Here is a 13,931-nt window from a genome sequence, read left to right on the forward strand (position 1 = left end):
ATCACGGGTCGGCAACCCAAAATGTTTTAGAGCCATATTGGACCAAAAACACAAAAAACAAATACTGTATGTCTGGAGCTGCAAAAAATGAAAAGTCTCAGCCTTAGAATGAAGGTAAACACATGCTGCATGTATCTATATGAGTTATAATTAATTAATTAATTAATTAGTTATAACTGGGGGAAGATTTTTTTTTTCATTATGCACTTCGAGCGTCCGCAGTAATGCGAGCGTCCGCAGTAATGCGGTCGATGTACTGGACCATCGTGGTGAAGAGGGAGCTGAGTCGAAAGGCAAAGCTCTCGATTTACCGGTCAATCTACGCCCCTACCCTCACCTATGGTCAGTGTTGGGGGTAACGCGTTACAAAAGTAACGCAATTACAGTAATGTATTACTATTTGCTGTAACGCAGTAATATAACGCATTACTAATAAATTTTCGGTAATATTTTACTCGTTACAATCTAAGTAACGCGCGTTACAACGCATTTTAACCCGTTTAGCTGTTGTTTTTTAAAGAATTCACCAACACCGCGTCCGCGAGACATCCCGACAACAGAAAAAAGCGTTGGGAACGCGGCGCGGCGGAACGTAGCGCTGCTGGACACTGTTTGTGTGGGGACTGTTCAGTGAGCAGAGCCGGCAGGGAAAAGTCAACAGTGCGGCGTGTCCGCGTGTAACTTAAATCTACCATGGTCTCAGCGTTAGGGCTCGGCCAAGTGAGGCTTTATTAATATATGGGCTTTGTACATTTATTAAATATATATGAGCGCGGAGTCGGCGAGGAGCAGGAGCCGGGCTCACAGTCAGTCGCGCTGTGAGAGCGGATTTATGGTTCCTCGTTAAATCGACGCAGAGCTTTCGCCGTAGGGTACGCAGTAGTTCGCGTAACCCACGGCGTATGGCCTGCGTTGGTGTAACGCGGAACCATAAATCAGCCTTAAACCACACCTGCAGCCCATCAGGAGGAGAGGTTAAAACAGCTGCAAGTTTTTGATTGCTGGTTCGTTTTGTTAACTCTGAGAGCTTTATTGGTTTGTTTGTTAGCTTGCTGGTGTTTTTTTTCTCTCTGGGAGTTATTTATGAAGAAGTTCTGAGTTCCGTGTGAGCAGTATTCGAGTTGAGGGGGGATGAGGGGTGATGTGATGGCACCCCCCCTGAAATTAAAACGGTCCAAATCATCCCCCCTGAAATAAAAACGGTCCAAATCATCCCCCCTGAAATAAAAACGGTCCAAATCACCCCCCCCCCCTGAAATAAAAACGGTCCAAATCATCCCCCCTGAAATAAAAACGGTCCAAATCATCCCCCCTGAAATAAAAACGGTCCAAATCATCCCCCCTGAAATAAAAACGGTCCAAATCACCCCCCCCCCTGAAATAAAAACGGTCCAAATCATCCCCCCTGAAATAAAAACAGTCCAAATCATCCCCCCTGAAATAAAAACAGTCCAAATCATCCCCCCTGAAATAAAAACGGTCCAAATCACCCCCCCCCTGAAATAAAAACGGTCCAAATCATCCCCCCTCAAATAAAAAACGGTCCAAATCACCCCCCCCCCTGAAATAAAAACGGTCCAAATCATCCCCCCTGAAATAAAAACAGTCCAAATCATCCCCCCTGAAATAAAAACAGTCCAAATCATCCCCCCCTGAAATAAAAACGGTCCAAATCACCCCCCCCCCCCCTGAAATAAAAACAGTCCAAATCATCCCCCCTGAAATAAAAACGGTCCAAATCATCCCCCCTGAAATAAAAACGGTCCAAATGATCCCCCCTGTAAAACTGCCATCCCTCCTTTCCATCCCTTATGTCATTTCATCAATGAATGTGGTTTTACTGCTATTTCAACATTTAGTCATCACCAGAAAAATAACACCAGAAAAATAACTTATTTGACAATTTTCACCTGTTTCAAGTAAATTTTCACTTGAAATAAGTAGGAAAATCTGCCAGTGGGACAAGATTTATCTTTTTTTGCTATTTTGTTGAAAGTAACTCAAAAGTAATACACAAGTAGTGTAACGCATTACAATTCAGATATAGTAATATTGTAATGTAACTAATTACTTTCAAATGACAGTAACTAGTAATATATAATGTATTATATTTTGGATGTAACCTGCCCAACACTGCCTATGGTCATGAACTTTGGGTAGTGACCGAAAGGACAAGATCGCGGATACAAGCGGCCGAGATGAGTTTCCTCCGCAGGGTGGCTGGACGCTCCCTTAGAGATGAGTTTCCTCCGCAGGGTGGCTGGACGCTCCCTTAGAGATGAGTTTCCTCCGCAGGGCGGCTGGACGCTCCCTTAGAGATAGGGTGAGGAGTTCGGTCACCCGGGAGGAGCTCGGAGTCGAGCCGCTGCTCCTTCACATTGAGAGGAGTCAGCTGAGGTGGCTTGGGCATCTGTACCGGATGCCTCCTGGACGCCTCCCTAGGGAGGTGTTCCAGGCATGTCCCACCGGGAAGAGACCCCGGGGAAGACCCAGGACACGCTGGAGAAACTATGTCTCTCGGCTGGCCTGGGAACGCCTCGGACTCCCCCCGGAAGAGCTGGAGGAAGTGTCTGGGGTGAGGGAAGTCTGGGCATCCCTGCTGAGGCTGCTGCCCCCGCGACCCGGGAACGGATAAAGCGGGAGAAGATGAGTGAGTGAGTGAGCAGTTCGAGAAAAAAGTGGAAATGTCGAGAAAAAAGTCGAAATTTCCAGAAAAAAGTCAAAATTTCGAGAAAAAAGTTGAAATGTCGAGATTAAAAAGGAAAGGAAAAAGGAAGAAAAAAAGAGAAAAAAAAGAAAAAAAAGAAGAAATAAAGGGAAAAAAGGTCAAACATTTTTGAAAAAGCTCCAGGGAGCCACTAGGGCAGCTCTAGAGCCGCGGGTTGCCGACCCCTGGCTTAGACAGTCCTGCATGTTTTAAATGTCTCCCTGCTCCAACACAGCTGATTCAAATTAACTGATCACTAACTGCTTGTCATTAAGGTCCGCAAAAGCCTGTTAATCTTCGACCCATCCATTTGATTCAGGTGTGCTGGAGCATGGAAACTTCTAAAAAATAAAGGGCAGCGGTCCTTGTGGACCAGACCAGAGGAACACCGGTCTAGCTGTTTAAAAGTCTCGTGCTGGCCCCCCTTTTCTTTTCTTTTTTTCTCTTTTGTACATGGTGCAGCATCCTCTGCCGGTGGCGAAGAGCATCTCTGAATGCACAACACCGGAACCTGCAGTGTGGGAGTGAGGGGGGCAGGGTAACGGCCCGGTCAGGCGGGGGAGAGATTTGTCCGTCAAGACTCCTCTCCCTGGCCCTGCCCCTTCTCAACCTTTCCCCGACCCTGAACCTAACCTGGGGCTTGCTGATTGGGCCGGAGCTTCGGGAGCTGCGTGCTGGCCTGCGGTCCCCACCCCCGGTCATCCCGCTGCTGCTTCCACCTGCCTGCTGTGCTGTTGACGTCCCCGACCCCCCAGTCTGGCCCTCGGCAGGAGGGTCCCCCCTTATGAGCCTGGTCCTGCTCAAGGTTTCTTCCCTCCTAAAGGGAGGAGAGTTTTTTCTTGCCACTGTTTGGCTTAAGGCTTTTCTCCCAATATGGGAGTTTTTACCTGCCATTGTTTATGTAATAATTGCTCGGGAGTTTATGTTCATGTTCTGGGTCTCTGGAAAGCGTCTGGAGACAACTTTTGTTGTATTAGACGCTATATAAATAAAATTGAATTGAATTACCCTCAGGTGATAAAGACGTGTTTATGACATTTTTTCTTTTTTTTCAGGAAATTCTCAACACTCTTTCAACCCAGTTCCCTTCATGAAAGTCCATATTGTAATATATGAAGTGAATAACAACTCAAAAACTCTGGACAGTCTAAGTATGACAGCATGTAGTTCAGTGAGCTGGTAAGGTGTGCAGGAAACTGTGACACCAGAGATCCAGATAAGAGTACAATCATCCAGCCTGCCCCCAAATGATCTGCAAATGATCTCCTCCGCTAAATTTTCCGTCTCTAGAAATGAATAGCTGTTTCACAAATCTGCTAAAGGGAACATCATGTTAAGGAAGGTGGAGTGGAGTTTTGTGTCTGACTCCACCCCCAAAAAACCAGCTGCTACGATCTATTTCTCCTCCAGCATCAAAAATTCACTTCATAGAGACAGATACAAGATGGATAAAGTAAAGGAAGGCAAGATGGATAGAAATGTTTATGTGCTAGAATGACGACAAATGAAGACAGGATGAGGACAGCACGGTGACATGTAGAGTGATAGCAGGATGAAAACTTGAAGGGCACGGTAAAAAAGGACACAGAGATTCAGGCAGTGGCCTGAAGAAAAGCTGCAGGAAGAGGAGAGGAAACCAGAGAGTGGGAGGGCAGCGTTCAGTCTCTGTCTGCTCCGTCTCGCCTCTCCATCCATCAGCCTCCTGCTTCAAACTGGAAATGCTTACATTCTCATTTCTGCTTTTACTCTCCTCAATCAATAACCTCATGAGCCGTCACATGATAATTCTGACGACTGGCAGGTAGCTGCCAAGTCTGCTTTACTTTAATGAGCAAAAAACTTTCCCGTCTGCAGCCATTGTAGTGAGAAATGTTTAAGAACCTCTCCAAGAGGCAAGAAAATCAATGTCAAAGAGATAGCAGCAGTTACATGGTCCAATTACTGCACTGATTTAAAGGCAGACAAAAAGACAAATGCCTGAGCCTGGTGGGCGGATTTATACATTGAGCCCGATTGAATTCTTCAACAACTGTACAAGGTCAGCTTTTGTTCTGGCTGGTTTCATTTCATTCAAGGCTCTTCGGGATTCCCAGGCTGAGTAAGATAACAGAGACTGCCTTTTGATTATTCAGATCCCACTGTGTCAGCACACTTCTTCTGATTGCAGAGTGCATGAGCTGATTAGCCGATTACAATGGGTCAATAAATCGATTTGATGAGAGTCAGTGAACATAACATGTCCAAGGGAGCATCAGCTGCATAGAGGTTAATGTCTTGGATTACTGAACAACTGTAGGTAATAGGGATGCCCCGATACCATTTTTTTTCACACAGAGTACGAGTATTTTAATTTGTGTACTTGCCGATACCGAGTACCGATATGATACTTCTACCACAAAAATAACTAGGCTAAAAATGCAATGAAAAATGCAATAAATTGGAAGACAGGTTTTATTTGCAGATATAGATACATTCAATAAAAATACATAAAAAGAGTATAATATCTCCCCTCCTTGAACCGCCACCTTACTGTGGTGGAGGGGTTTGTGTTGCCCGAGTGATCCTAGGAGCTATGTTGTCGGGGGCATCACGCCCCTGGTAGGGACTCCCATGGCAAACAGGTCCTGGGTGACGGGCCAGACTAAGAGCGGTTCACAAGCATATCATGGAGGAGGAAAAATCTAGGACCGTTGGATGCCGGACGCCCGGATCGGCGTCACCCGGGCCCCTCCCTGGAGCCAGGCCTGGGGTTGGGGCTCAAAGGTGAGCGAAATGGCGACGTGGGTCCGCCTTCCCGTAGGCCCACCACCCGCAGGAAGGTCCATGATGAGCTGGTGCCATGTGGGCTGGGTAGCAGTCGTGGCGGGGCCTCGACGACCCAATCCCTGGACTAAAACCCTCGCAGTGGGGACGTGGAATGTCACCTCACTGCGGGGGGAAGGAGCCGGAGCTTGTGCGTGAGGTTGAGAGATACCGGCTAGAGATAGACGGGCTCACATCCACACATAGCTTGGGCTCTGGAATCCAGCTCCTTGAAAGGGGGTGGACCCTCCACTACTCTGGAGTTGCCCAGGGTGAGGGCTTGGTTATAGCCCCCCAGCTCAGTCGCCATGTGTTGGAGTTCACCCCGGTGAACGAGAGGGTCGCTTCCCTGCGCCTTCGGGTCGGGAAAACGTCTCTGTTTTCTCTGCTGTTGTTTGTGCCTACGGGCCGAACAGCAGTGCAGAGTACCCGGCCTTCTTGGAGTCCCTGGGAGGAGTACTGGATAGTGCTCCAACTGGGGACTCCATTGTTCTACTGGGGGACTTCAACGCTCACGTGGGCAATGACAGTGACACCTGGAGAGGCGTGATTGGGAGGAACGGCCTCCCTGATCTGAACCCGAGCAGTGTTTTGTTGTTGGACTTCTGTGCTAGTCACGGTTTGTCCATAACGAACACCATGTTCAAACATAAGGGTGTTCATCAGTGCACGTGGTACCAGGACACCCTAGGCCGCAGGTCAATGATCGACTTTGTTGTCATTTCATCTGACCTTCGGCCGCATGTCTTGGACACTCGGGTGAAGAGAGGGGCTGAGCTGTCAACTGATCACCACCTGGTGGTGAGTTGGATGCGCTGGCGGAGGAGGAGGTTGGACAGACCAGGCAGACCCAAACGGATTGTGAGGGTCTGTTGGGAACGTCTGGCTGAGCCCTCTGTCAGGGACATCTTCAACTCCCACCTCCGGGAGAGCTTCTCTCAGATCCCGGGGGAGGCGGGGGGACATCGAGTCTGAGTGGACCATGGTCTATGCCTCCATTGTCAACGCGGCGGCTCAAAGTTGTGGTCGCAAGGTCTCTGGTGCCTGTCGTGGCGGCAACCCCAGAACCCGGGGGTGGATACCGGAAGTACAGGATGCCGTCAGACTGAAGAAGGAGTCCTACCGGGCTATGTTAGCCTGTGGGACTCCTGACGAAGTAGATGGGTACCGGCAGGTCAGGCGAGCTGCGGCTCGGGCAGTCCTGGAGGCAAAAACCCGGGTCTAGGAGGAGTTCGGTGAGACCATGGAAGAAGACTTTCGGCCGGCCTCGAGGAAATTCTGGCGGACCGTTCGGCGCCTCAGAAGGGGGAAGCAGTACTCTGCCGGCACCATTTATGGTGTTGGTGGGAAGCTGTTGACCTCGACTGGGGACATCGTCATTACTTTGAAATATGTCCGCACTGCTGACATCTCGCTTGCATTAATTGTCGCTATCTTGCCTGAAACGGCGCTGCAAGTCTCAATCCTGGGTATCACTCTCTTTTCATCACCACGCTAAGCTTAGCCGACTAGCGGCTAACCGGAACAGCTGTCTGAGCAGCGGCGCCAGGCTGCACACTCACCCGGGGAGCCGCCAGTCGGCTCAACATCTCCCCCTAGAGTCACTAACCAGTAACTACAACAACAATGAAGTGGGATCAGTGCGTGGTATCGGAGAGTATATGAGAGCAGTATCGGTATCGGGGCATCACTAGTAGATAGCTCAGCGAACTCTTTCTTGCATGTATTTTTGGCCACAGACACACATGCACGCACGCACGCACGCACGCACGCACAGGAAGTCCAAAGAGTAGCCCAGGAGCTGTGAAGAAGCAAAGAAGCTGTATGCTTCAACCCCTAACCAGAAGATCATAAGATATGATCAAAAATAAAAGTCATGGTGCAGTGAACACAAGAGCACAAACACACACACACACACTCTCTATATAGACTGATATCATGCATCCACTCAGTAATTTTGTATGCTGCCGGCAAACAGGAACACACTCATGCAGAAGTTGGGAAGTACTGCTGACCTGGTGTTATCAGAGTCGATGGTGTGGAACAGCTTCTCCAGCTCCTCCTCATTCAGCGTTCCATCAGAGAAGAAAGCCTGGAACTCATCCAGAGACAGCTTTCCATCATCTAGAGGAGACACACAAACACACACACATATAAACAGGTTAACAAAACATTTGTAGAAGGATGGATCTCTTGAGATCAACAGCTATCTTCACTGATGTTTTGTTATGTTCATTATTTCTACGTTATTATGTCATATTGATGTATTGATATTAATAATAGTGGATTATGAGAGTAACAGTCAGAGTCAAATGGACAAAAATTACTGGACTCCCATCAACAGCCAATCAACTGATTCACCCGTAATTTTTTTAGACGGCGAGAAAGGGCTGGAGGGGGCTGGACTTAGGGCCAATCCCATTACACCCCCTACTTTCTACCACTAGCCCCTACTCACTACCACTAGCCCTAAAAATGAGTAGGGCCCTTGTAATCTTCCCTAGGGATTGGGACACCACTTGCTACGTCACTGCGTGGTTTACGTTCAGGTACGTAAGCGACTGCGTAGTTACGTTTGCACATACGTCACACTATATCAGGAAGCTGAGAGCTAAAAGCAAGTTTTAATTTCCGCTGTAGCGCTGTTAATATGCCACTTTATTAAGTTTTAATATTTTTTCAGGCGTAAAAGTAACCGTTAAGATCCCCAACCTGGGCTCAGTTTATCCAAATAACGCCTGTTAAGAAATTAGCTTTGATGTTTTCGGGGGATATCTAGAGCCTACGGCGTAGGTTACGCGGCGACGCCACGTAACCTACACCGTAGGCTCTGCGTTGGTGTAACGCGGAACCATAAATCAGCTTTTATTCTGGCGAGATCTGAAAAAACGAGCAAGCGAGTGATTATGTACATCCACTGAGTGAATATTATGAAAGTAAAATATATATTTCTCGCTAGAAATGTAATCAAAACGCATTTTTATCCAGACTCTAACTCAAAATATTGATTTTATTCACAAAAAAATAAGAAATGTCTGCCATGTTTTTTCGTTTGATTCAGTCTGCAAATGACGACAAAAAGCATTCTGGGAAATTTTTCTAGCCCTCGGTCAGCTAGTGAGCATCTGAAAACCCTCGCTGTGAAGGGCTAGATTGATACACACTAGCCCTTTATGTCCACTAGCCCTACATGCAAAGAGGAATTGGGACACCACTACCCTCACGGGAACGCGCAAAATTTAGGGGATAGGGATGAAAAGTAGGGGTAGGGGGGGATTGGGACTGGGCCTTAATGACAGCACAGACACAGACGGCACTACTCATGGCAGCACAGGAGCAAGCCTTGAGCAATAGAGGCCAAGATCTATCACACCAGGCAGGATCCCAGGTACAGGCTGTGAAAAGAGGCCCTAACAGCACCTAACAGCAGGGGGTAAGATACTGGCAAGGAAAACATTACATTCAATGCCATAACCTGAGACGAATCAGTGCAAAAAATGGGCTGGAGACCCCTAGGTCGCAATTGTTAACACCTCCCAAGGTGTTGGAGAATGAGGGAGGTACAGTAAGATCCTGTGGGACTTCCAGATACAAACTGACAAAATGGTAGTGGCCAACCAACTGGACTTTGTGATCTTGGATAAACAGCAGACTAAAGTTGTTGCGAGGAATGTAACCTTCCCCAACAATGGCAATATCAGTGTAGCAGGGCGAGTGCTACGGAGGCCCGAACAACAGGATAGAGAGGACACGGAGGTTAGTGCAGAACCCTTTATTAAACAAGATCACCGCCACACGTGCACAAGCACCTTTCCCACAGACGCCGCAGCTTCCCAGTGTCAGCAGCAGCAGCAGCAGCAGCAGCAGCAGCTCCTCCGACCCCCTTGCTGCTGTCCAGCCCTGCCTTATACATATAACATACAGGCAGGGTGGAGAGGCTGACGGGACACACCCGTGTCCCATCAGCCTGAGTGGCTGATGGGACAGCAGTCCCCATGGGACAGCAGTGGAGAAACTGGGGAAATACACAGGGTTCAAGGAAGAGCAGGAGAAAGTTTGGAATATGAAGCAGCAGCGTTGACGCAGCAGTAGACAAACGATAAAATAAACAAACAAACTTAAACTACTAAACCCAGTTGTGACGGGATCAGTGGTCCGGCTCACAACGCAAAACTAAGCTAGTTAAATGTGTTAACTAGGTTTCTCTGCCCAGACCCAAAACAGCCTCTTACGTGGATCTTTGTAGTTAAAGAAAAAGGGGGTTTGGTCTGGCAGAACAGTTGGATGGTTACGATTAGGGCTGTCCCCGACGCAGGATTTAGCTGGTCGACGCGTCGACGGCTAATTTTTTAAGTACCCCTCCCCCTCCGTATCAATTTGGCTTTTTTCCCCAAGTGCTGTTTAAACCATGTGAACATACAGTGCATGCAACAGTAATATGAACATTGTTTTAAGTATTTTAAATGAAATAAATTTATAAACTACCACTTGAGAAACACAAAATGCGTTGTGCCTTTATTTTATTATTAACTGCACACAGTATGAACAATCTGAGGTGCAGCTGGGTCTGTTTTAATTGCGAAGTTCCTGAACCAGACGATTCACTATCCTCGCTGGCCGGCATCCATGACGACGGGTGGACCTGACATAATGTTACCATTAATAAAATATCAGGCTACAATTGATTATTGATTTTATTTCATTGATATTTAATAGTCTACAACACAGCCTAATTTATAGGCTGAGCAGCTCCTTGCTTACCCTCGCCAAATGGTTTCCCATGGTATTTGTTGCTGAATGGTAAGCAAATTCTTGCTTACACATCAAACACTGTACTTTTTTAGGGTCATCCTTCACAACTTCGAAATGTTTCCAAACCTTTGATTTCTTCCTCGCCATGTTTTAACCGGCTGCTTTCTTTCACCGCATAACACACTTCACATGTAGCTCCTGCTGATACTGCACATGCGCAGTTTGCGCACCATCCCCCCCCTCCCCTTTCCCTAAAAATATGACGGCTCGACTCAAGGAATGCGTTTCAACGCCAGGCTCCTCGACTGACGCCTTGAGTCGTCGACTTCAAGGGGGCAGGCCTAGTTACGATCCGCAGGTGATCCTGATAAAGAGCGTCTCACTTTCTCTCCTGTTATCCATGTCTCCGTGTGGATGAGGGGATGCAGCATGAGCACTGCAGTTGGGCCTCCTTCAGCTCCAGGTCGGTCCGAAGGTGTTCACCTCATCTGGGCAGTCACGGGTCCCTCATTCGGCTCATCTGGGGCTCGGAACGTTTGCGGGTCACTCGTTGCAGCGCTGCAGACTATGATTGCCATTTCAAGGCAACCACATACTTCTTCAGGAACGATAATGGAGAAGGTCGGCCCATAGCTAGTAGCTCTTCATGCTAAAATAGGAGCTGTGGCCTTCTTCATAGCTCACAGGGATATCCATGGGAGAGGGCTTGGGAGAAAAAGAGCTTGGGTGCAAGAGAGGAGGAAAAAGAAAGAGAGGGAGAAAAGGGGGAGCCTGCTCTATATAGCTGGGCCCGGGCTGCCATAAATTGGCAAGCGCCCCCTGCTTCGTTTTGGGGTCTATGCCCAATGAGGGGGCTATTCCTTATCACTGAAGGGCCGTAAATGCAAAGCCTGCTGAGACTTTTACACATTATGGAGGTTCCTTTGTTTCGAACCATGCGTTCGGCTGTAAGACATCAAGGCCGGCCTCAGAGTTGGGCCTCAGAAATTAAATTGAGTCTTCCCATGTTCAACACAGGACTGTGGCCCAACACAACCATACATATACATGTAGCTTAAGATAGCTATACATGTAGGTGCCCATACACGGACAGGTATATTTAAATACACTTTGCTACATTTGTGGAATACGCATGCAGATTATACTAATTAAGGTGTCAAAAAGAAAAGCCAATACATACACCTAAATACTTTATTACCTTGAGTTATTTATTTCAAACTCAACAATAACATAGTTTGTAACCCCATTCTAAAAAGGCCAACTGATGAATGAAATAATGGTGTGGTTCATTTTCCCACCAGTAGGAAAGGGATGTCTTTTCTGTTTGTTTTTTGCTTGCTCGTGCTTTGCTGAGAATGGCCTGTTTTCACTGTTTCTTTCTGCACCAAACATGCTCCAAACATGATGACAAGTTTCAGAAAAAAGCACAGGGTATATTATTTATCGTAACTCTGATTTTGTTAGCCTATTTACACAATTTAAATATTGATATAGAGTCTGACGTCTACACTCTTGACACAAGTTGAAACCTTAGGTTTAGACGGAGATTCAGTGGAGCTGCATCTCGGTGCTATGCTCTTGTAATTTGGTCATGTGATTTGGAGGCACCCTTTCAACCCCAGAGGACAATAGCATAAAAAACAATCATCAACACACTTAAAGCCAGTGCCATGTTTGAGGAAACAAAGGGAGAGGCATCCTTCTCATATTATGAATCTTGTCTATGATGTTCATTATGTAGGAGATCCAGTGTGTTGGGTTTTCCTCCAGTGGACAGAGTGGTGTGAGAATGGCAATATCTGATTAAATGTTTTACAACCAATTAGTTAACATACTAGGTTCTTACTGTAGGATCACCAAATCTAATACGGTTATTGGTAGGGGTGTAACAATATATCGTGCCACGAAATTTGGCGGACCTCTAAGATTTGTTTGTTTGACGATACGTGTCGTGGAGGTGACAAACTGTAGCGTGATATTGGGTTATTAATATGAATATATAGTGTTTACTAGAAACATCCTATTGGTGCAGCGGGATCACGTGACGACCTCGACCCGTAGACCAAAATCTTTTGGTCCGCGGGTCTCCGCTCAGAAGAAACTAGTACCGTTTTGCGGTCCCGATAACGGGACTCTTGGGGGGTTTTGAGCTCTGAACTTTTACTTCTAAGGTGAACATGAATCAATCTTGTATATGATGTAAAGATTGTGTCGTCCCCAAAGGAGGGAGGATGAAATGATACCGGGGTTCATCTTACAGCCTCAGGCTGGAGCAGGTGAAGCTCTGAGCTCTGGCACAAGATCAATAACAGTCATGTTTGCTTTGCAAACCTTGCAAGTCATCTTTTTATTCGCCGTATCGAGGCTAAAATGCTCCCAAACGTTTTAAGTTTTATTACCCGCAGCTGCGCTGAGACGCTATCGTGCATGACGACTCTCGGCAGAGATTGAGATGTCTCACTCCGTTGGAAAAACACGTCTGGTGACAATTTTGATTATCGATTTTTGTCGACAACGTCGACGAATCATTGCAGCCCTAATTAATAAAAGGACATTTAAAAATACAGTGGAAATACACATTGAACGTATTACGCTTCTTCGGCGTGTTTTGAAGCCTATGTATAACCCTAAATTGGACGGTTCTACATTTAAAGAAGTGGTCTTGAGATGATTCTTTGCAAGACATCTAGATATTTTTTGTGAAAGTAACTATGTCTAGAGTGATTTCAGAAAATTGTAATCGTTGCATCTCCAAGGTTTTGAACCTTTGGGGACTTTACTTGAGGCTTCGGTTTGGTGACTGCATCAAAGTTCTGTTTTCAGTTTGCTTTATGGGAGTGATTTAATGGGCGAAAAGGCAGGAACACGTACAGGACAGTCCATTACAAACAATCACACATGCTCACACTCACTTAACTGAAAAAGTACAATCACCAATTAGCCTAACATGCATGATTTCTCTGTGATAACATCTGATCTCCACAACGGCTAAGATTCAAATCACGCCTTTATGTTTTTGCAAAATGAAAGAGACTAAAACTATGAGAATATACTTCAAAGAACACATGGAAATAAATTTTGATAAAAAATGTTGAACTTAACTAAAGTTCAAGTTGTTTTGGTGGTAATGTTGTTGGTGGATAGCAGTACTGTATATACACAAAAGTAAAATGTCCACTTTTCTCGTATTTATAAGGAACCATGAGCTGTTGAAAGAGCTTGTATTTTTCAAACAAGGCAGAGACAGAATTTTCTAGAGGAAGATGAGGCTGAGCAAGAGAAATGGAGATGAAACTGGCATATGACAGAATTCAGGGTGAAAGAGCTAATTTCTTAGGCTGTTTCTTCTCATAGTCAAACACCAGCAGACAAGTACATGAAGTTTACCATGAACAAATGAGTTGCAAATAAAACAAACAGGCTTCACCTCTGTTACTTTTCAACATTAACAATTCAGACTTGTCTTTAATCCCAGCAGCTATTGTGTTTCAAGGATCATCCTCTGGTTATAGAAAAGCTATAACTGTCTTTCAAAAGAGTCAAATTATTGGACTGCATCACGTAAACAAAACAGCCCTCCATGTGTTATTAACCCTTGTGCTGTCTTTGAGTCAAAATGTCCCAATTCTTCGTTCTTCGTTCTTTCCTCCTGCCATGCTCTCTCCTTCCT

At 46.3% G+C, this 13,931-nt stretch overlaps 1 protein-coding gene across 1 annotated transcript in view; it reads right to left on the reverse strand.

Moving 5' to 3' along the window:
• The window catches only part of necab2 (N-terminal EF-hand calcium binding protein 2), a 236,510-nt gene that overhangs the window by 159,944 nt on the left and 62,635 nt on the right, over nucleotides 1-13,931 (reverse strand). The window contains exon 3 of the mRNA XM_061722310.1: nucleotides 7,525-7,633. Within this exon, the coding sequence (XP_061578294.1) occupies nucleotides 7,525-7,633 (109 nt within the window). The remainder of the gene's footprint in view (nucleotides 1-7,524; nucleotides 7,634-13,931) is intronic.

This window comes from Cololabis saira, chromosome 5 (assembly GCF_033807715.1).
Source record: "Cololabis saira isolate AMF1-May2022 chromosome 5, fColSai1.1, whole genome shotgun sequence".
In the NCBI taxonomy this organism is placed as follows: Eukaryota; Metazoa; Chordata; class Actinopteri; order Beloniformes; family Belonidae; genus Cololabis; species Cololabis saira.